Source organism: Protopterus annectens, chromosome 3.part1 (assembly GCF_019279795.1).
Source record: "Protopterus annectens isolate FY-2018-M chromosome 3.part1, PAN1.0, whole genome shotgun sequence".
Classification (NCBI taxonomy): Eukaryota; Metazoa; Chordata; order Ceratodontiformes; family Protopteridae; genus Protopterus; species Protopterus annectens.
This window is the reverse complement of record NC_056732.1, coordinates 1,390,830,690-1,390,855,443: the sequence shown is the minus strand read 5'-3', so window position 1 is coordinate 1,390,855,443 and position 24,754 is coordinate 1,390,830,690. Positions and strand designations below refer to the sequence as shown.

At 38.1% G+C, this 24,754-nt stretch overlaps 1 protein-coding gene across 1 annotated transcript in view; it reads right to left on the bottom strand.

Annotated features, from left to right (window-relative positions):
* GPT (glutamic--pyruvic transaminase) overlaps positions 1 to 24,754 on the bottom strand; it is a 528,517-nt gene that overhangs the window by 61,408 nt on the left and 442,355 nt on the right. Inside the window, exon 8 of the mRNA XM_044067427.1 lies at positions 10,494 to 10,668. Within this exon, the coding sequence (XP_043923362.1) occupies positions 10,494 to 10,668 (175 nt within the window). The remainder of the gene's footprint in view (positions 1 to 10,493; positions 10,669 to 24,754) is intronic.

Sequence of the window (24,754 nt, the reverse complement as noted above, 5' to 3'; positions counted from 1 at the left end):
GAAGTTTTTTTTTTTTTTGTTTGTTTGTAGAAAAGCGATTTTTTTTTTCCCTGGGAAACAATCACTGTTCCACAAAAAAATAAAGATAAAAATAAAAACTTCAAAACATTATATAAAGTGGGGGGCAAAGCCCTCCACTGTATGTAATGTTTTGAAGTTTTTATTTATTTATTTTTTTTGTGGAACAGCTATTTTTTTTCCCTGGAAAAAAAATCGCTGTTCCAAGTGTTCGGGATTGTAAGCTTTTACTTACATGGGGTCGATAAATCAGCGTTCGTTTTTTTAAGCATTTGCTGATTTAATATAGACCCCAATATCATACATATGGTATTTACAACACTAACATTACTACTCTGAGCTTTTGTCAGTTAACTCATTAATACCTATGTAATACAAAACACCATATCTCTGTCAGTCTAAACACATCTTGCATTCCAGAGCATTTTTCTGAAAAATAAACTTAAAAAGTATAAGATAAACAAATGTAATTATTTTGTGAACAATAAAAGCTATTATAACTGTATATATAGCAATGTTATCAGTAAAAGGTATTCCTTATACTGATAATAGTGTGTTCATATTCTTTCCATAAATGCTAATAATATATTTATAATCCATACAAACCCCAAATTATATTTTTGATAAACTTTAACAAATGATCATATCTTGGAAACTGTACAGCTTAAGAATGTATTGTTAGAGCATTTTTGTTAACCAGACATAAGCTTTCACATGGCAACAAAAGATTCCTCTAGGAGTGCATATTTAGATATTTACAGAAGATTCTCAGCAAGACCGTCTTCTGTGTGGAGACATGCATGAATGGGCGTACCTTCGTTGAAGGTTGTGCGCCAGGGCCAGCAACTCGGCACGTAAAAATCTACTGACAATCATTAGCGGATCGGAGTTCCGCTGTGGCAACCCCTAACCGGGAAAAGCCGAAAGACACAAGAACAACAACAGAAGTATAAAATGTATGTTTAATTGTGTAAGTAGCAATATACATAACACTGAATTTCTTACAAAATGTGCAACTCATAATGCAAATATCAAAGACATTTTCTTCAATATCATATAATGTTTCACTTGATGTTATGAAACAGTTTGTAAGTCACTTGGTTTTTGAAGTATTAAGTATATCTGGAAATATTATTTATTTTCATAATTAGTAATAAACTAGAAATATCTCAGCTATAGTGTTATATAAGTAGATACTGACAATGAATTTTCTTGTCTCCCACCACAGCATATAACCCCATACCCTCAATAATATTAGGGCTATCAGTTATGTAAATATGAACATAAATATAAAATATGAGTAATAAGTGACAAAGAAAGATTAATTTCTTACTGTATATCCTATATTAACACTCTTAGAGCACGTTTGTTAATAAATCCTTGCATTTTCTAATACTGCCCATTATTAGCTAATAAGTCACTTAGTTAAAAAAGACAGAAACATGTTTGGATGACATAAGAAGCTATGGGTGGGAAATTATCACTGCAATTCCCTCCTATGGGAGTACTTGTGATACAGGTAAGTCTAATGAAGACTTGGGGATAGGTGTGCATGTGTGTATGTGTGTGTGTGTGTGTGTGTGTGTGTGTGTGTGTGTGTGTGTGTGTGTGTGTGTGTGTGTGTGTGTATGTCTGTGTGTGTATGTTGGGGCATGAATGAGGCTCAATGAATGTGTATGTGCAAGTGGATGTATGTGTGTATGTATGTGTGTGTGTGTGTGTGTGTGTGTGTGTGTGTGTGTGTGTGTGTGCGCGCGCCTGTGTGTATGTGTGTGTTTGCCTGCCTCATCACACTAAGAGGGGGGTTGGGTAGTGGACTATGAGTTGGTGTGTGTGTGATTGTGGGTTTATGTGTGTATAGGTGTCGGTGTCAGGCTATATGCCTGGGTTACAGTGCAGTAGGTTCATAGGGTATACCAATTGTGTGTGTATGTGTGTGTGTGTGTGTGTGTGTGTGTGTGTGTGTGTGTGTGTGTGTGTGTGTGTGTGTGCGTGCGTGCGTGCGTGTGTGTGTGTGTGTGTGTGTGTGTGTGTGTGTGTGTGTGTTGGAACAAGATGAGATGTATTTATATGTATGGATTAGAAAAGGGCTCTGTTATGGCAGCTAAAGATATGTGGGAATAGACTAAACAAAAGATAATTTGAAAATAGAGAAACTGGAAGCTCTTGATTAGTGATATGGATATGAATAGTCTAATACGATCAGAGAAATGTTTCTTCTCCATTTATATTTATGTAGAGGTTAGGTATATTATTATCAAGCAGAAGAAAAGTTATGGCTGATAGTTAATAAAGACATGAAGGAATTTATTTGGGAGGGGAAGACTCCAAGAGTTGAGAGGGATACATACATTGTCCCTGTAGAACAATGTGGTTTAAGACTACCTGATTGAAGAGCTATTTTTGAGCTACACAGTTAAGACTCAAATGAAGAAAACAAAACAAGGAGGAGTTTGAGAAATTAGTAGAGAAAAAAGCAGCAGAACATGTTGTAAGAACTAAGTGAATTCAGTAATTGAGAAAGGAGATTTCACCAGGGCATGATGGCAAGTAAGAAAACAGACAATAGAGGGTTGGAATGTTCTGGAGAAATTTAGAAAAGGAACCAAGTTATTAGGAGAAAATAATTACAGAGGGAAAGGTAATAGAGTGGGCTGACGCCATGCAGAAGTTTAGACTGCAGATTAGATAATGCCTTCTCAACCCGAGATTGATATCATAGTCCAGGCCAGGAGAAAGGGATAGGGGAGTGTTAAATGAAAGACAGGCTATGGTAAAGGTTTAGCTGAATTCAGAATGGAAGCAATTGTTAAAAAATGGCAAATTAGTAGGATGTATAAAAGATTGCATGGTAATTATATGAACCAATCAAAGAAGGTTAAAAAAAGATTTGAAAGAAAGAAAGACTAGAAAGACAATTTATAAAGGAAAACTGAGATGACATTTGCATGCCTCCCAACTATACAACAAAGTCAAGATGGTTTAAATGTTTTGCTTGGAAATAGTCATATATGTATTTCTATAGCCCGAGCAGACTTCAGAGAATGTTTCTTCAGGTAGATTCGACATGTTGGAGGTATGATGGAAAAGAGAGTGGTAATTGTGAACATGCTTTTGTTTTTTTGTTTTTGTTTTCAGGGGGGTGTTTTAAGAATTCCATACAGCCCTACAGAAAACTTTTTTCAGAAATGCTATGGGAGCAAATCATTGTAACTACAGAAATAATTATTTTGAGCTGGGACATAGGATCTGATCAGCCTAGCAGAGCAAGGTGTTACTAAGTTTAATGCTAATGGCTGCCAAAAACACAATTACTACAAAATGAAATCAAAACCTAAATCAGCTGTAACTGATGTGCTGGATATTGTAAAGGAGATAAAAAAAACTGGAGGCATGATCTTTAGAAAAGGGAATGAGCAAATTCCATAGAAATAAATGGGATTTGTGGGAATTATACATTCAAAGTAATGTTCAGGAGGAGAAGGAGTGAGGTTAAGGGGAAGGCAAAAACTGAACAATTATTACAATGTTGAAAATAATTGTTAGAAAGAAAACATATATGTAGACTGCATGAAAATAAAATTTAAACAATTTACTATGGCTTTTTTTCTTATTAATGTATGTGTAATTATGTCATTGTTTAAAATGTGATTTAATAAAGATGTTAAAAAAGAGCATACTAGATTCAGAAAGATGGGTAGAAGGGAGTTAAGTACAAGTGCTCTCTATACAAAACGTTGGTGAAGGTTTGCTGGAGCGTAATTCTATTAAGAACAATGAGAATGAGGGTTAGATGCTTTCTGCTATATGCTACAACGTTTTATATGAAAACAATTATATAGTAAAAGAAATGTGGCCTTTTTTGTTTGAAAATGAATGTGTTAGTATTTATGTGTTTAATGTGTTTAAATGTCTCATACTCTGATACAGTAGAGCAGGAAAAATGGCTGATATTTTACTTCATAGCTCAGCAGAGCAGAAGACAGAATAACATTTCAATAGATTAATGACAGGGATACAAGGTTCTAAAGCACAGGTACTGCCCCCCCCCCCCCATTTAAGAGTGAAACTACCTTTACCAGACAATCTTTATGAACTCAAAAGTACAAAAGACAAGACTTTATCTCTGGAATGCCCTCCAATTAGAACTGCACTTGGTGTGGCACACTTCCTTTTCATTAGATTTGGATATGCTACACAGAACCACCTGCCTACTGTTATCAGAAACCTAGAAATCATTGAAAGCTTAACAGATGCACTTAAAAGGCATGTATTTACAGAATCTACCTGCAGTTGCAGCCCAAACCTGGTTAGGTACCTTACTTCCCCATGTCATAGATAGCAGATTACTTACAATATGGCATTTTATACATCTGTATATATGAGTATATGGTTATGTATTTTTATGTTTGACTGCATGCATATCCTGCATTGTATTTTATCTTTGCACTTCTCTCAATGCACTCTGGCTGGGTTTTCTTCATATTACCCTATCAGCATTGAATGTATCATTGTCTGCTGACTTTTACTCATTCAGTATATGATATTGTTGATCAGTAGGATCCTAATGTGTTTTCTGCTCTTTGAGCTCATGTTGTAGCTAAAAAAGAAAGCTGACCAGACCACTTACCCAATGAACAAATAATGATAAATAAATGCCCTTGCAGAGAACAGCCAGGGCAATATCCAGCCTCCTTCCTGCCTTGTTAGAATAACTTCAAGGACATACAAAAGTTATTCACCTTAGCCTTTTGGTGATACCTATCAGTCAAAAACCAGGGACTCATTGGCAGCATTACACAAAAGGGCTCTTTCCTTACCCTGAAATCTTCATCTGTGCTGGTGTATACCAGGAGGTCCTATGGCCACTGCCATAACAAGTGACAACCACTTTATGGCCATAGCTCTTTCACAAAACTGCTGAGGACTTGATCAGGATCTATTCAGATGGCACGTCCTCATATTAGATGAATGAAGGTACTGATCTTAAAAAATGTCAAATGTGCTACTGATTACAGAACTGCAACATATACAGAAAAAAGGCAAATGAAAGGACAGTATATAAATGAATAATATTTAATAAATAAACAAATTCTACTCTATTATAACAGATGTCCAGTTGATTATATTCCATTGTAACTAACATATTAGTCCCAAAATCAGATCACATTAAGGTGGCTCTCCAGAACACCAGAGGTCTAAACAATAAACTGCCTGACTTTGAGGCACTACTGCATTTAGAAACCATCTGTGTCATTTAATGTCATGAAAACATAAATGTGTAACATCAAGAACAGACCTCCTGCGCGGGTGCAATTGCACGGCACAAAAACAGGACTCAAAAGGAACAATAGTTGGCACTCGCTTTTAAACTCCAAAGAGAAGAAGTGGATTGTGAAATTAGGTGGATTATTTCCACCTGGTCTAAATGAACAATTCTAGGTTAAACCAATTAACTGTTAACAGTGTGTATTTAAACAGCAACATTTGAGTAATTGAATTTACACTGAGGAAGGCTGTGTTTTTAATTCCAGCCGAAACCAGTATGGTTGTTTGTTGTTTTATGTCTTCTATATTTATTTAATAAATTTAGCTTCAGGCAACAGTTTGCTGGCTCACTATTGTTCCTTATGAAAACATAAATCCCATAAATGTCATTTTAAAGAATGAATTAACAGTTAAGATAGCAATGAATAATAGTTTAAGAAAGAAAAGAAAATAACTTAAACTTTACACAACCAATGTTTCAATGAAACAATAATAAATAAAAATTTCAGTTTAGAAGTACATACAATATATACAATAATGAGACACCAATTAGGTACCAGCAGTAGAAATGGAATTAAAATGTTTTTTTTTTGAGTGGACCAGTATTTAATTAATAAGGAGTGTGTCTTGGCTCTTGTATGGCCAAAAATTCCTAGACTTAAGCAAAAACTTCACTGAGCAATTGCTAAATAAAATTACTTGAGAGCACATCATTTTAAGATGATTCTAACAAACATGGCTACTTTTTGCACATCTGCTCTGGTATTTCCTTTCCCAGAGAAGTCCGACCAGAAACTTGTGACCTTCTCTTTTAAATTGCCAAAAGCCACTACAACAAACACCACTGTTGAATTCAGCGACTATAAATGAGTCAACTTCAACCTACTATATGTTGAAATATAAAAATTTACTTATCACTGTGCTACTCCTCACATTGATACAGCAGTAAGCTTCACCAAGAAAGCTTACACGCAGTTATCAAACTGCTTGGAGCAAGCAAACCTACCAAAAGGGAAAGTCATAAATAAGCCATCCTACTGGTCCACTATGATAAATGCACTCTCTATGAAAAGAAAGAAACTCCTTAAACTATAATCCTAAGCCATTCTTCTCAAGGAAAATATCAAAAGAAGTATAAAAAAAAATAAAAATACTATCAGGCACACTAAAGGAGTCCATGAACTTTGGCAATGTTATAATACTAAGAAATAATACCCTACATTGTTGTGATGTTATTCAAAATAAGGCCTCCTGTTCTGAACCAACAGACAATGGGAAGAATAACATCCTTGCAAACAAATTCAGTGACAGCATCACCCCCAGGACTTGTATCCAAAGCCTTAAACTATCTGAATCCCTTACTCATCCGATTATCTCTAAAGATCTTTTACTGAAAGTACTAACCAAGATGAAAAGTATTTCCTCTAAACCTGACAATATATCTTGTTGCTTAATTAATAGTGTTAAATAAGCCCTTACAGACCCACTAAAACTGCTTAGCCTAAATTTAGCTAATGGTTTCATCCCTGATGAGCAGCACACTGCAGTAGTGATGTCCCTCCATAAGAGTGGCCTTACAGCTGACCCAGGTAATTACAGACCTATTAGCCTTACAAGCCTCATCCCTTAAACAATGGAACATATTATAACTGATGTCATAAACTATGACATTAAGAAACATTCAACTTAACCCCCACTGTTTTTTTTCTTTGTGAAGGGTAGATCTTGTCTGGAAAACTTCTTTGAAAAGGTGATGGGGTTTGTAGTTGGTGGTCATGCAGTACATAAGATTTCTCTTCACCTGGCCAAGGCCTATGGCTGAGTTCCACAGAAGCTAAATACTTTAAAACTGTGGTAAGATGGAGAGGTAACTGGCTGAAAGTCAGACCCACAATGCAATGTGCAAGTGCCTAATCAGAAAGCATGAAAGTGACAAGCACTGGCCCTAGTGGCTCATTGCTGGGGCATCTCCTTTTTTTGCACTTTACTTCTAAAAACTCCAAGCAGACAGCCAAGACCTCTGGCTATCAAAGTTTGCAGATGACTGCAAAATGAGGGTTGTTATTAAGCCACCCTCTGACATACAAATGTCCAGAATAAACCATCCTTATTAAACTCTTTGTGTACTAAAAACGGGATCAAACTAAATGTTAAAACAGTGCAATATTGTCACCTTTGGCAGCCAACTCTCCCCTCACCATACTGTATAAACAACACACCATTACAAAATGAAAATGGAAATGTAGTCAGGGACCCAAGAATCTGGGTTGATAGATTCCTCTCTTTTGACTATCATTTCACAACACTTGTTAAGTAATCATTTTAATTAACACAGTCAATTACAAAAGGAATTTATTGAGGCCTAATGAGATGATCAGTCCTTTGTGTTGAACATTAATCAGATCAATTAATGAGTACAATGATCCACTTGGGATGCATCTCACTAAACATGTCAAACAATTAGCAAGGCACCAAAAGTCCCTAACCAAAAAACCCCAGACCTAAAGCCCCTGAAGTGCATTAGCCCACTATGCCACTCACCTTTGAGGAAAAAGTTGCACTTGTATCAAGATTTTATCACCCCATATGGGACTTGAACCCACAATCCCTTGCTAAGGAGGACAATGCCTTATTCATTAGCCCACTGGGGCTTGAGAAGCTGGATTCTCCATCTCTATATTCAGTGTCTTACAGATTTTTGAGTAGTGATGTCTACCCTGTTCACCATGTCATTAGAGACCCTGTTATCCCAAACTTCCTGTATCTTTACGTGTCCAATGGTTAACAATGACTTAAATCTACACCAGCATATATTTAAAACAGGTGGAGGGACAAGTTTATAACCTAGACCCTATCTAAACTCTGGAATAAACTTATATATATATATATATATATATATATATATATATATATATATATATATATATATATATATATATATATAGGGTCTATATTATCTTTTCAAAAGTTCCAAACATCAAACACCATATGGTCGACACCATATGAGCGATGTTTGAAATGTCAAAAATATAATAAAAAAATGAAAATAAAAAACTATACTTACCTAACTGCTGTAGGCAGGGGGGCAAGAACCCCTGCACCCCCCATGTGGGGGGCCATGCCCCCACACCCCCGCTATTTAAATATTCCTACTACGAGATCGCACTGCATTGAAGTAAAGGGAAAATATTCCCTATGGCGATTTCCGTGTTAAGCATGTGACGTTTCGACCAATCTGGTTCGCTCAATACACATTCACTGTTTGCAATTTTCGATGACGCGATAGGATATATATATATATATATATATATATATATATACATATATATACATATATATATATATATATATATATATATATATATATGTGTTTGTGTATGTATAGATATGTATATATATATATATATATATATATATATATATATATATATATATATATATATAAAAAGTTTCAGATGAGAGGTGCAGAAATGGGAGACTTGGATGACTTCTGAGTTAGGATCACCAGACAGATTGCAGCAGGATGATGCAGTAGTGCAGCGGTAGCGTTGTCGCCTCACAGCAAGAGGTTCCCCAGTTTGATTCTTGACTGGGGTGCCTTCTGTGTAGAGTTTGCATGTCCTCCCTGCATTTGTGTGGGTTTCCACTGGATTCTCTGGTTTCTTCCCATGTTACAAAGACATGCATCTGGAGGGTTTCTCCCTGGGCCTCCGCTGAAAATTGGCTTTGTTCCAAGTCAGACTTTCCCGGTTAACAAATCTTAAATAAATAAATGTGTGTGCGTGTCTGTGTGCAGAGGTATAGCTAGGGTAGAAGGGGTGTTAGGAGAAGTGATCTGAAGATTCTAATCGAGCAGTGCTGCAGTACCAATATTCATTTCTGTACTAGCCTTTCTGAATGTAGGCACAGAAATACATTTTAATATTACTTTTCTGTTCAGGACTCTAGGACTGCAGTGTGTGGTATAAACTGTAGCATGTAGCTTGCTACAAATGTAAAACCACAAGACAGTGTTCCAGACAATGGTGTAATAAAGAGCAAAAACTACAAAAAACACCAAAACAGGCAGCACCTCGAAAAAATAACTTATGAAGTGCTTCTGTCCCATATATGAAGCAGACTTCAACAGAATCACTGGTGTTTTTGTAAACAGCTTGTTACAACTCTAAAAACAGAAGCAGGTTTATTTATTTTTTTGTTGCTTAAGTTGCAGATGAGAGGTGCAGAAATGGGACTTTGCTGACTTCTGAGGTTAGGAGCACCAGACAGATTGCAGCAGACTTTTGTTGTTGTTGTTTACAATTTAGGGTTGCCAAATAGGAGGAATGGCACTAGGCATTAGATGGCCATCTATGGCTCTGTCATATCTCTCAATCTCTTAGCACAAGAAATCTGGACAAAGCCTAAAATTATGGGGACAAAGGCACAAAAATAGGGATAGATGTTAAAAATTGCTCTTGTGACATTAGAAAGTTTCTGGAATAATATGATTTGTGTTAACAAACATTTTCTGAAGGATATGATGTATGAAACTCAAATGTATGTCATTATTTAGTGAATTCAATCCTCAAGTCATTTGCCAGAAAATGACAAATTTTATGAGAAACAGACCAAAAATACAAGGCAAAAATCTGGACATTCTGTGAAAATCTGGACAGATGAGAGGTATGGGCTGTGTGTGTGTGTGTGTGTGTGTGTGTGTGTGTGTGTGTGTGTGTGTGTGTGTGTGTGTGCGTGTGTGCGTGTGCGTGTGTGCGTGTGTGTGTGTGTGTGTGTGTGTGCGCGTGTGTGTGTTTGTATACACACACACATGCATATACATATTTATTGGTACACACAAAAGCACACATACACAGAAACACACATATTTTTATATATGTATGTGTGTGTGCGTATACATACATAACAGATTTACATATATATGTACATATACACACTAACATTCTTGTATCTGCCATTTAATTTCAGATTCTAGAACACTGTATTAAATGAAATGCATTCATGGTAAATTCATAGGGCTACACTACTACAGAAAGCAGTTTGAAATAACATTAAGTAAAAATATTCAAGTTACAGTAATGTCATATAACATTTTCTCCTAAAATTATATGGTAAATTTTGTAATGAACATGGGCTTTCAAGCTCATAAAACGGAAAAAATCAAAATGAGAAATTTGTGTCTTCACAGACTGGCATGTCAAACTTACCAACATGAACTGCTCGAATGAAGGGTCACCGGTTTGTGGTGGATTAATCACAGCACCCATCATTACCTGACCAGGTATGGGTGGGCACAGTCGCACTGACACCAGTTTGTTGAGCTGTGCCTTTACAGCAGGGTCCATGTTGACAACTTCCATGTAACCTCCACGGAAACCACACCTATAAGTAGAAAAAAATGGTTAAAAGCCTGTTAATATTTTTATTGATTTTTTCTTCTTTGAAACTCTATGTGAGGAGACAACCACTGTTCTGAGTTTATGGGTATAATCTGAGATAAAACAGTATGAAATATGCAACATATGTAATTATGTTTAAGAAGTAAATAACAGTACTATAGTTTAGCTTCATATTTCAAATTATGCAATTTATGTATGCAATAATTTATGGTATTGTTGTTGCCTGGGTCTCTCTTGTGTTGCCTGCCTTGAAACAGGAGGAAACCTCTATAAAAGGATATAATGGCTAGGCTCATAATGGCCTGAAAACTAAATTGCTAGGTTCATAACAGCCTGAAACCTGGCTGCCCAGTATCTACCTAAGAACTTTAAAATGTACTCTATTTCAAATGGCTTGGGTCACTTTTATTTAATGCTTAGTGATGTACCTAGCTGAAGAGGAAAATTGATTGACTGACTGATTATTCCAGGTTTGTAATGCATAGCCTTGAACATATATGAAAATTAAGTCCTATAAAATTAAATGGTATACACCCAGAGGTCAGTGACAATCTCTAGAATGTCTATGCAGGGAAGGCACAACTTATAACCAAACATTTAGAGATGCCAGATGAATAAATAAATAACCTAAATTCAACCCTTAATATTTAAAACATAATATTTAAAGGCTACTTAAAATCCTGAATAAAAAAATTATACTCCTTCACTTTTTCCTCACCTTTGGGACACTGAGATTGCCACTCAGTTTTGATTTTTTTTAATGATATAGTATGAAAGACACTGATAGCCAGTAAAGCAAAGTACAATTGTGTAAGTAAAGTTACCAGAACAATAGATGTTTGCATCACCACTGCAGTACCTAAGCTATATGGGTTCACCCCAGTTGCACTATCCAGCTTCCAAAAACACGTTGGGTAATCCTATAAAAGACAGGAGGAACACCAAAAGCTATGGGGCAATTTTTTGCCCAGAAAGAAGGCAGGAACCCTGAATACATGTTCTAGGAAGCAAAGAAAGCTATAACTATATACAAAAGGATGAAGGAACCACACACCCTGGCAACATACCATGAAGAAAAACAGGAAAAAAAATAGGTTGGAGAGAGGGAGGGATGGCTACTGCAATGGTGATGCAATTGAACATGGACTATAATTGTAAGTTTACTTAAGCAACTGTATTACGTTCAGAATTATCATCATTGCAGTAGCCTAAGCTATGTGGGTAGATTACCACTGCTTAGTAAAACAGAGAGAAGGACAATACCTAAGGCTCCACGAGCTTCAGGAGAATAGGTCTAGGAAATCAGTTTTGAAAATGAAAAATAAATCCAATTTACAATGCCTTGTAGAGGTATATACTGAGGAACATGTTGCTGCCTCTAGAATTCTTCTAGAGCCTACCTCTTTCCAGACAGCCACAAAATATGCTAATGGCCTTGTTGAATTAGCTGTAACTCTGCCTGTAAATGACTTCCTGTGGTGAGAGTAACAAAAAGTAGTAACATAATACAACCATGAAGAAATATTTAACTTTGACACTGGTTGCCCTTTTTTCTTACTTTCATAGGAGATAAACAGCTAAACAGTTTTCCTGAAAAGTTGAATTCTGTCTAGGTAGTATATGAGCTGCAGAGCGAATAATCCGTTCTTCCTCATTCCTATGCTCACACCACAAGAAAAACCTAGCCAAGCTATAATTTTACTGTGGGATACCTTAAACCATCTCTATAAAGCCTATGGGACACAAGCAAATGACCCATTAAGGACATCAAGTGTTTCAGCTATACGGCTTCTAAAGATCCACAACTTTTTGCTATTTTTTAAGTCTTTTAGAAACATTGAGTCCAATAAAGACAAACAGCAATACCTGTAGACATACATGCTTCAGCCTTCTTACAACCTCATCAAAACAACATAAATGGACTGTTTGGTCATACTTTATAAACATCGAGCTGATGTCTATAACCATTAAGGTGTCTGCATAATAGCCGAACTAACATCCAAGACCAAAAAAAGTTGAAACTTCACACAAACAAACCAATTAGTAAAAACTACAAGAAAAACCTAGCCAAGCTAGAATTTTCACTGTGTGATACCTTAAACCTCTTGTAATAGAGGCCCATGGGATACATGCAAATGACCCCCTAATGACACTCAGTGTTTCAGCTATATGGCTTCTGAATGTGCATAACTTTTTTTACTTTTTCTTTTTAAGTTTTTGTGGATATGGACATTCAGAAGCCATATACGATGTCTGTAGGAATGCCTTCTTCAGAACTAGAAAGCTCAGACTGAGTTGAATTCTCAGAAGTGCACTCCTCCCCTTTACAGCTTCCCCTTCAGAGTGGAAATTCCTGTCAGATTGAGAATGAATTTTCTATCTTTTCCTGCCTGAGGACTGATTAGGCATTGGTAAGGCAGTCATCAGCTCCTCAGCATATAACTGCAGACTAGCTCTATCCATAGTGGTAAAGATATGCAAACATTTTTTCACACTAAGAATACCACTAGATATGATGGTCTCAGCTTCCACATACCACTCTTGGACAAGTGAAAGCCCTTCCCCTGACCCTTTCCCAGTCAGTGATAAAGATGGTCCTCAATGGCCTAACCTGGACTTCCCTACAGCTGCAGAGGATGAAGCTATCCCCGTTCTTTGGTGACCGCAAATGCTACACCTACAGAGTGGTCTCAGACCCTGCATTGATGAAGCTGCTGCACACCTGCAAATTCAATGGGACAAGATTCACTTGCTCTAGGGATCTTAACCTAGCCTGCGAATTTAACAGGACATGCTGGAGACACATATGTCTCCCAGAGGTTGCCCCTCCTCTGGAACTCCCAATTCAGGTAAAACAGAGCTCTTCAATGGCTCTATTTAAGTGTAACCTAGACATTTGGATGGGAACCATAAATTTACATGGGGGGTTTCACCTTTGTCCCTCTTAGACAGGGGCAGACAGTGCTGATCTTAGATTCACACACAAACATAGACTACATATCTTGGTCCATAAGGGAACCAGGGTATAACATGGCTAGGCTTGTTGATGCCTTATGGTCAATAGCCTAGTAACCTCCTATGATCCTATGAAGATGACCAGGGAAAGAAGATGGGTGGACTGAAGATCAATGACCAGCCACAACAGAGTCCCCCACTAGTGGCTGAGGTAACTAAATACCAGAAACATCTCAGAAGACTCCTTAACAAGTTTTTTATTTTTGTGCACCAGGGATTGTAATACCAGGAAGACCATCTGCTGCTCCATAGGTAAGCCAAGGAGGAATACCTCAAGTGGGTAGTGTAGCCGTGAAGCATCATTAAGTGGGTGAGAGAAGGAACTGGCAGTTCTGAGGTAAGTAATACACTGACAATACTCCATAAGCACAATATCTTTTCCATAACACTCTAAACAGCAAAATCGGTATAGTTTGTAGTCATAAATAAAACATTTTCCTCAAAAAAGATTCCAGTAGAACAAGTAATAGATGACATAAAGAAAAATAAGTCCATCTCATTCAGTTTGCTTCCTAGGTGCATGCGCACACACACACACACACACACACACACACACACACACACACACACACACACACACACACACACAATTCTTGTAAAAAAATACATAATATTCTTCATAAAATTCATTTTAAAAGGAAGGCTTTATTCAACAGGAATTTATCTGCACAGCTTCAAGACTGCAGATGCATGACAGGTGAACAACCAAAGAAGATCTTGCTTCTGCCGCAAGGAAGCTCTGAAGTTTTTTTATAGTTCTTACTGCCTTTTACAGGAGCACTGTAAGACCTCCAAAGCTTTTGTAAGTTGGTGGGTGCATGTGGGATAGACCCACATAGCTTTGGCCACTGCAACAGTGAACATTTTGAACACAGAGTGTTACATTCATGCACAGCACAACTGTCCTCCCTTCAGACAACAGATAATCTCATCAGAATTAGTGTATAAGCTCGTCTGTAACTTGAAACCCCAGTGCCTGAATTATTAACATTTTAATCAAGCAGTATTACTCAACCAGTTTCAGTATTAAATAATGGATTTATCAAGGATGGCTTTGCTATTAGCATCTGGGAAATAGCACCTACTGTACTCCTACATACAGTAGTAACTGGGAAATACCACCTACTGTACTCCTACATACAGGAGTAACTGGGAAATACCACCTACTGTACTCCTAAATACAGGAGTAACTGGGAAATACGTTCATAGGTTGGTACTAGGGTATCGGCCTAGGGCCTATATAAGCCTAGCCATAACAATTCCCTGGATATTTCTTCCCACAATATTTACTTCCCTGGACCCCTGTCTAGCAGGGAAATACCACCTACTGTACTCCTACATACAGGGGTAACCCCAGCTTCATGGGAAATACCACCTACTGTACTCCTATATAGAGGGGTCACCTCAGCTACATGGGAAATACCACTGACTGTACTCCTACATACAGGGGTAAACCAAGCTACATGGAAAATACCACCTGCTGTATTCCTACATACAGGAGTAACCCCAGCTTTATGAGAAATACCACCTACTGTACTCCTACATACAGGGGTATTCCTAGCTTCATGGGAAATGCCACCTACTGTACTCCTACATACAGGGGTAACTCCAGCTACATGGGAAATACCACCTGCTGTACTACCTGCAGGGGTAACTCCAGCTACATGGGAAATACCACCTACTGTACGCCTACATACAGGCTTAACTCCAGCTACATTAAACGAATGTCTTCTCACACCTCTCATCTCCTTTATAAAAATACTCAAAATAAGTTTAATTCTCTACTTCAAAACACATGGGTTCATGCTTAACCATACAGGATAAACCCCCATTATTCAGTTGAAATGTTGCCATCTCACCACCATTGCCTGTTACTATTAGAGCACCTCAGAGCTCAGTGTATGGGCACTTATATTTTCTATGTTTAGGAATAAAATTCTCTGTCATTGTGAAGAACTGAAACTGGTCAGTACAGTCTTATTTTCCAAGGATGACTCATCAAGAGCTATGTAATTGAGTTGCTCTCACTGAGTTTCCCTCTGACTACAAGTTCATATTCCTCAAGTTAAGTTAGTTTCACTGATCTCGATCATAGGATCATAGGAGGTTACTAGGCTAACAGTCCTAGAGCCTTTTTAAGCCTAGCCATTCATTCCCCAACGTTCCCAGTTATCAATGCCCATGGGCTAGAATGGTTTTGGTATATGCCTGTGCCTTAGGTCATCTACAAACTGCTCTTGTCCATAAGACCTATAGGCAAGAAACCAGGGATGAATTTGCAATGTTCCATACATTGTTTCAAACTGCATTTGAATAGGCTTAGTGAAGAGCATGGTTTCACATGAATGGGGAGTCTGTTCCAGAGAATGTTAATCTCTGAAACACATACCTGTCCCTACAACTTGTTTTGTTTATGACACAGGCAATGTTTACATCTTTAGGTTGGGTAATTCTAGTGCCATCTGTTTTGTGAATGTGTAGCAAATCCATCTGGGCTGGATCAGAGACTGTCTTGTAGGTTAGGCACAGATTGCCCCTCAGTAGTCTGTAAATGACCGAGTACAGGAGACAGGGCTTTGAGGTGGTTCACATAGGACATATCAATTACACCCTGTATTCTTTTAGTGAAGAACCTCTGTGACCACTCCAGCTGCTGCAAAATGCTTGGTCAGGTACATGCTGAGTGGTGCGTTGTACCATTGTACTGGATCATTGGTCTAATGAGGGCTGAGTATAGTGGGACTATGATCTCCTTACATCTAGATGCCTTGCCCTTAATTATAAATTGTCCACATAGAAGGATTTTCTCATCACCATGGATGCATGGTGATCAAAGTTCAGGTAACTGTCAACCTGGGTTCCCAGTTCAATCACTACTGGCTCCACTCTTGGGGGAGTGTTATCGATATTGCAATTTGCAGAGGTGGTTGTCTTCCCAAAGGGTGTGATTATGCTTTTTTTGCATTGCATTGAGTTTTAGGCCATGGCTCTGGCACCAGCTATTTGTCTGTGGCAGACTCTCCTGGAAGATATCTACATCTTTGGGGGATTCGATGATTGTACCCAACTTGCAGTCATCAGCAAATCTGGTCAGCCAAAGGCCTTCTACATTTGCCTTAACTTCAGAGAAGTATATTACAAACAGGAGAGGTCCCAGTACCAAGCTCTGTTGGACACCACTACTAATAGACCTCTTGGTGGAGGTGGATTCTCTCACCCTAACCTCATCTGTCCTATCTGTGAGCCATTTGGCAATACATCAGGTGTCAAAGGGATTTATGTCTAAATTTGTAAGTTTGTCTATAATACCTGAGTGAGGTATTGTGTCAAATGTCTTTGCCAGGTCAAGGTAGGCAGTATGTACTCTCTTATCTTTGACAACTGATACAGAACAAGAGAACAATATCCTACACTAAGAAGGACTACTCCCTTTTCTCCATGAATGTACTTTCTCATAGTTAATTTATATGTAGGGGGTTATATTCAAATTGTCAAAAGTTAATTTGTTGAACCTGGAAAAGTGACAACACAGCTGATCAAACTTGCCAACTGTGTTTCTGTGTGACATTACAGTAAAGTGGGGATCAGGGACTGTACCCTTTCCCCACTGTAGTGTGATCTTGCAGTTGGTTCATATCATTAGCAGGTAGTGTTGGGGTACAGAAGGGCTTAGCCCCTGATATGTTTGTTTTTTTTTTAATATTTTCAACAAGATGTTGTTTGACCTTGTGGGGGATGCAAGGGAATGGTTTTCCAGCAGGAAAACTTATTTTTAGTACTCTGCATGCAGCAGTGTAAAACATAGCCTGTTAAAATACTTTTAAGCATAATTTTATAGGCTGTTGATGTTTTAGATAACAAGATGAGTTGTGGCATTTCAATTTGTTGGATTCTCAATGACTGTCTTGTTGACAGCCAAAAATAAAATTTATTAGGATGCTGGTTCACTGTCACGAAAATGAACCAGACTCAAATGGTCTAATATGCATAAGACAACAGTTCTTGCTTCTGATATAATCACCATGGTACATGCCAAATTATAATCCAGCTTTGATTCATTGCCATTATGATTTACAACTATGGGACTTCATCTTAACAATGAAAAGGCCAACACTATAACCTTCTCAGGCAGGAGGAAAAAAATAACTGTTTTTCTAACAATGCAAACTTATCCAAACAGAATTCTTGCACCTTATCCCATGAAATGTCTGTCTTACCTTTACTTTCTTGGACAAGCCACTAAGTAAGGAATGCTTCTCAACAAAAGTGTCAGGTCTCACCAGTGATATCAATAATGGTTTGATAAAACTGGACAGTGTTCTATCCAAAACCAAGCAAAGACTAGCTAGACTCTATTGTGCAAAGTCATGTTTTCTTTATTGGAATATTGGTGCTCAGTTATCTACTGCTATCAAGTACTTACTGCTTTCACTCTGATACACCACACATGTTCTGACAGACTACAGATGACTTACAAAAAACATGCAAAGATTTGCTGCGGCACATCACTGTAAAACACAGCACTGCTTAGCCCTTCTCAGTGTCAAAAGCTGCAGTGTAGCCAGAAACTGTTCTTATTTTATTTGTCATTTGCTAATAAACTCCTTTACAATCTCAAGTGTCTGGCCATTCTGATACGCTGCTGTTATGCAAATGAAAAATAACTATGAAGATTCTATTAAGTGCACACTGGCAAACAGCATAGCAAACAGCTTTATGCTTTAAGCTACATTCAACATATATAAGCACAGTGATCCCACAGACACAGTTCAAATTGCCTCCACATTATTGTTTGATGTCCAGTCCTGAGGCCATGATCCTGCTGTGAAAAAAATTGACTGCACACCCTCAGTCTAAGATGTCCTATCCTGTTGGGCTTGGAAAGAGTTGCTAGATGTCAGGTCTTAGCATCAAGTACCTTTACCCTGTAGCCAGATGAATCTACATTCCTCTCTCAGATCAGGCTGGTAACCAACATGATCCAGTCAACTGATCAAAGGCCAAACATGACCTACACATTGGGGTTTGCCATCATCAAGGCAGGAATCAGGGATGTACATCCCCCAAAGCCAAAGAGAGGTGTGGGATGGAGAACTTTCTGGCTGTGAGCAAACATCACTTATGGAAACAAGGGGTCATTTGTGAAAAAGACTTGTTTCTAGGGGGGACTTGCTTCTATTGGGGGGGGGGTTGACCAAAGCCCACCTCAATTCTCTCAGTATTCTAACACTGCTTCATCTGAGACCTGCTACCATGCACAGCACTCTCTCTTGAAGCCCTGTTTGAGGAACTTACAGCTGCAGCCACCCTCATAGCAGCAAAGCTGGCAAAGGGTTCTCCTTGTGGCATTTGTAGGTAAACTTGTTGCTCTGTTGGTTCATATGGTAGTGCCTCACACTGTGCTTCTGATCCAGGAAATAAAGCCATTGTAGCGACAGGTCTTGGCATTTTATGCAGTGGCCATATAGAAAGTACATAATTCCAGTTTTAGGCATCAAATGTGAGTAGTTTTCTGCAATGTGCATCGGCATCATGATCCAACCTGGTAAAAAGCAATTACTGTTTATTTATTTATATTTGCTAACCAGAAAGTTTAATCTGAGAAGTCTCACTTTCAGCATATTGTTGGGCAAAAAAAGCTCTACAATTAGTAAAACAAATAATGAACAATAGTATATCCAGTAAAGTCATAAAAGTTCTATTACAATTCAAGGTAGAAAGAGAGTATTCCCAGGAGAAATAGGTTGGACTACAGTATACAGCTGATAAGGAAAATATAGGTAATATAAAATCTGTGCAGGTGTGTTTTTTTTTTATAATTGGTGATTTACTTCACAACATGCAAAGGGGTTGGTCACACGTGATCCCATGCCATGGATCTTCAAAAAGGCCAAACTGTGATTTGTTTGGAGAATCAATGCAATCAAAGGGCACACAAAGGGTTTCTGATGTTAGATCTATTGCCATTAAGGTAGTGACTCTAGAAATGAAAGCTAAAGATTTCAACCTCTGCACAAATATGAATAAAACATGCTGGAGGGATAGATTCATAACACAGAGGTTACCTGTACTCTGGAACAAAATCCCAGTTCATGTGAGACAGAGCCCTTCATTGGCACTGTTCAAGAAAAATCTCGATGCATGGATGGGAGATCGTAAGTTTACCCCGGGAGTCACCTCAGTGTCACTACTAGACAGAGGTATAGTTTACTAAATAATGGGGTCCCACATGTGTCACTACTAGAGAGGCGCAACTGTATAATACGGGGTGGCGTAAGCCACATCATTGTTGGCTAGGCTTGTAAGTGCCCCGGGGCAGATAGCCTAGTACACTACTATGAAACTATGAAAGTACCCAAAACATGCAACCATATCAATTACTTTTTGCATAAATGGCACTCACAGATAACACATCAGTGATTAGACACATAGTGTGACTGCCATGAGGAAAACCCGAGTATTATTTTTGTCTGGGAAACAAGCTGGAAAGACTAAGGCTTATTAAATAGAAAACAGTATGCACCCAGCCTGAAAAGGAACTAAGCTTCTTAGTCAGAATTTAGAGATGCTAAACTGCATGGTATTTTAAACTATTCTAAGGATTAAAGGAATACATGAAAATAAAGAAATTGTTACTCCCTCTCAACGATGCATTATATATGAACCAAGGGAACAGAAACATGAAGCACTGTGAGAATTATCTATGATAAAGGCAAGGAGGAGTATAATGCACAAAATGGAAGACAAAGAAATGAGGTAGACAAAAAAAAAAAATGACATACCAGTTAAGTGAGGACATCACATTATCTGCTCAAACAAGCAGTTAATCAATATTGCATAATAGATATTGCGTCACCTTGTAATATCAGCACTTTGTCTTGTCTCTATTTTCTTGTAGTGTTCTTAACCTTTTGGGTCTCTTTAATGAAATTCTTCTTAAATAACAAACATGTACTCACCAGATTAGATGATCTGTTAACCCTTTCTACAGCAAGTAATTGTTGTGATTTCCTTTTCTCAAATCCCCAACTCAGTTCTGAACAGAAACACATCTAGGGCAGGGTGAGAAGAACAATTTCCCTGGGTGAAAAGGGTTTGGGGGGGATTGGCTATTCTTCATAATGATCTCTCTCCCTCTTTAGTGCAATACTGGCTTTTAAAAGCCACTATTGCATATGCGGTGAAACCTGAGTGCAGCAGCACTCTGTGTGTGGTCTAAACTGTAGCAACTGTTTGCTTCATTTGTAGCACGCAGTTTGTTACAGTTTAATAAAAGTGGGTTTTTTTTGTTTTTTTTTTAACTAAGACATGAGCATCACAGTGCTATGTGCAGGCAGGATGTAAGCTGTAGCAACTGTTTGCAGCATTTGTAGCAAGCAGTGTGCTACAATTTAAAGGCATTTTTTTCTTTTTGTATAGATATAGTTATATGTGCAGAATGGAAGGAAGATTGGGTCAGGGCACAGAAACAGGACCTGAATGGCTGTGGCAGGAAGTTGGGGTGTCATGCATCTAACCACTTGGTTGATGTGCCAGTAGAAGGAATGGCAAGGAGAGCCATACATTCAGCCAACATAGCAAAGGTTTAGGCCCTTCCATGCATTGTATATCAGACATAGGTTCTATATACGAGACATAAGGTACATAAGTAATGTGCAAGCGTCAGATCCTCAGAACTGGATTGTCCCAGGAGAACCACAGAAGTCTAAGAGGAAGAAAAAAATATATTACATGTACATCCAAAAAAGATATATCTACCAGAGGGAAAATAAATAGCTGAACGGGGGAAAGAGGGAGAGACAGAATATTGCAACAGTGAAAAATAGGACAGCTAATATTATGGTTAAGTTTTTACCCAACTGTACTATGTCCTTCCTTATCACTGCTGTAGTAATTCTTAAAAAAGGGAGAGTAATAAAGCTATGGAGAAGGTGGGAGGAGAAAGCAACAGAAGAACCCTCCAAAAAACATAGAAGGTGGTCCTGACAAATCCTGTCCTGGCCCTAGAAACAACATCCAACTTGCAGTGTTTAGTAGAACTATGCACAGAAGACCATGTAGCACTTTCCAAAATGGCTCTAGTATCAAGACCCTCAAAAAAGTTTGAGTAGAGGCGATCACCCTAGTAGAATGAGTATGAACAGAAATAGGAAGATGTTTGTCGTGAGAAGAATAACAAAAAGTAAAGGCTTTAGAAATCCAAGAGTAGATGGTTTGCTCAGAAATAACCAATCCCACTTTCTTGGCATGAAAAGAAACAAAAACGTTGCTCAGATTTCCTAATACCTTTAGTTTTATTTAATGAAAATCTGAGCTGTCTGTGCAAATCTAAAGAATGTAAAACCCTCTCACTACTACTTTGAAGGGAGGGAAAAATAAGGAAGATGATTCAAAGACAAGTAACTGACCACTTTAGGCATAAATGAAGGATTGGTCCTAATAGACATTCTACCTCTGTGAAAAAAACTAGAAAGGGAGGAACTACCATAAGGGCCTGAAGCTAAGAAACTCTCTTGGTAGAAGGAAGAGCCACTAACAAGTAAAAGAAGATGCTGGTTCTGGTTCAAAAGGTGATTGAGTTAACTTTTCAAGAACAAATTTAAGGTACAAGAAGGAGGTATTAGCTTTCTTGAAGGCCTAACATGAAAGATGCCTTTCAAAACCTGTTTAACCACAAATCTAGAGGAAAGCGGTGGATCCAAAGGTAGACAAGCATAAATGACTGGCAAATAAGCTTTACCAGATGAGTATGCCTGCCCAGAATTGAGCAATTCACAAAAATAAGAAAACAGTAGGAATACCCAATAAAAGTTGGTCCAGTTCATGTTTGTGACACCAAACAAAACATTTCTTACACTTTGCAACATAAAATTTTCTAGTACTAGGTTTTCTGGCCTCCTGTAAAACCCAAAGCATTACTTCAGAAAACTGGGGTTTTAATGAAATCAAAACCCTATCACCCAGACAGTCAAAGGTGGCACCAACACAGACACCACAAACTTTTGACCCATAGCAATTCTCTCACCCCTCTCTAAAATACTGGAAAAATGCATCCATGCACAACTCCTCAACCACCTGCATGAAAATCACATTTTATCACCCACTCAGCATGGTTTCAGATCAGGACACAGCACCACTACCGCCCTCCTATCCTTCCTTGATGCAGTTAACCAGGCACGGGATTCTAGTAAAATAATTGCTTCACTTTTCCTTGACCTCTCCAAAGCTTTTGATACCATTTTCCACACTATCCTACTCTCTAAACTATCCACCATCCACATTTCTCCCCCTACCCTACAATGGTACAACAGCTATCTCTCCAATAGGCAGCAATCCACCAAATGGCAACAGTCTTACTCTCCCATCCTCAATACTTCCACAGGGGTACCCCAAGGCTCCATACTTGGTCCTCCCTTATTTACCATCTTTATTAACAACTTTCACACCACTCTTCCACAATGCTCAGTAATCCAGTATGCTAATGACTCTACAATAATATGCACTGCAAATTCCAGCTCTGAACTGCAGCAAATTACACAGAATGCCCTCACATCTACTGAATCTTGGATGGTTAACAATCATCTTGCCCTAAATCCAAAAAAACTAAACCAGTAATTTTTACTCCTAGGAAAACCACTCCATTTGATTAAAAAAAACTCTTCACTATACAAGCCCAATACAATACCACTACAGAAGTTGTCCCACACATTAAATTACTAGGCATTATTATACATGAAAACATTAACTTTGACCTACACATAAACAATAACATCAAAAAAACACACCAAAAGCTTGGTATGCTCTACAGGCACCAACACTTTCTTAGCCTCTCTACTAGATAAACCCTTGCAACTACCTTTTTATTACAATATCTCCTTTATGATGCCCCTCTCCTCACTAATATCCAAAATTCTACAAAATCCAAACTTGCTATATGTTACAACAGAATAGCAAAATTTGCCACCAAGCCCACATTGTCATCCCACCACTGTAAGTCACTGAAACAATTAGGGTGGCTGGAACTCCCCCACCATCTCTCATTCACCCAACTAACTACTGTGCACAAAATAATCTAGAGACCCACAGGCTGTCCTGCTCTCTCAACTCTACTTGCCAAATACCATTCCAGCAGGCATGTAAGATCTGAAAATCATCTACTTCTAAAAGTAGATAAGCCCACCTTACCTGCTGGTCAACTCCTCTATGCCTTCACCATCGCCAAACTATGGAACTCACGTCCGCCTTCTATAAGAAACACAGGCAGCACCACCACCTTCAAACAAATGCTGAAAAATCATCTCATCTCTTCCTGGCTATGTTCCTGCTCTATAACCTAACCTCTTCACTCTCTTTATATGATTGCTAAACTCCTATGTCTTTTGCTACTAGTGACTGATGATATTTTCTTCATATTTATTTTTATCTTCACTTGTTGATACTGGTACAATAATACTGATCTCTGTTTATACCACTCTGGTTGAATTCATTGAATTCTGCTTTAATGTACATTTTCTGTATATATTACTGTAATCAAACAAACTAGATTCCTGCTTTTATGTATATATTCTGTATATGTTACTATATTTACTATCTGTAACACTGTTTCTGCTTCTGTACTAATTAATGTTTATATTTTTTTGTATCTCATTGGAGCTTTTCTCCCTGGGCCTCCACTGAAAATGGGCTCTTTTAGGCCCAGTGGACTTATCCCTGTAAACAAATAAGTAAATAAATAAAATAAATAAATGTAGGGTGACAAGATACAAGTGAATGAGACAGCCCTTGTCGTTTGTAAGGAGATTCATCATGAGATTTAATTTGTGATGATTGCAACTAGCCAGGTGAAATAAAAGGGGAAACCAGTGGAGCCATTCTGGGCATGTTCCACATGATCTTGTGTAGGACCCTTGGCAACAGAGGAAAAGGAAGATAAGCCTACAGGAATAACCTTTTCCAAGAAAAAGGCATGGCATCTACTTTCCAAGACAGAGGACTTGGCACTCTGGAATAGAACCATGGAAGTTGTCTGTTCAGAGGGGAGGCAAAAAGATCTA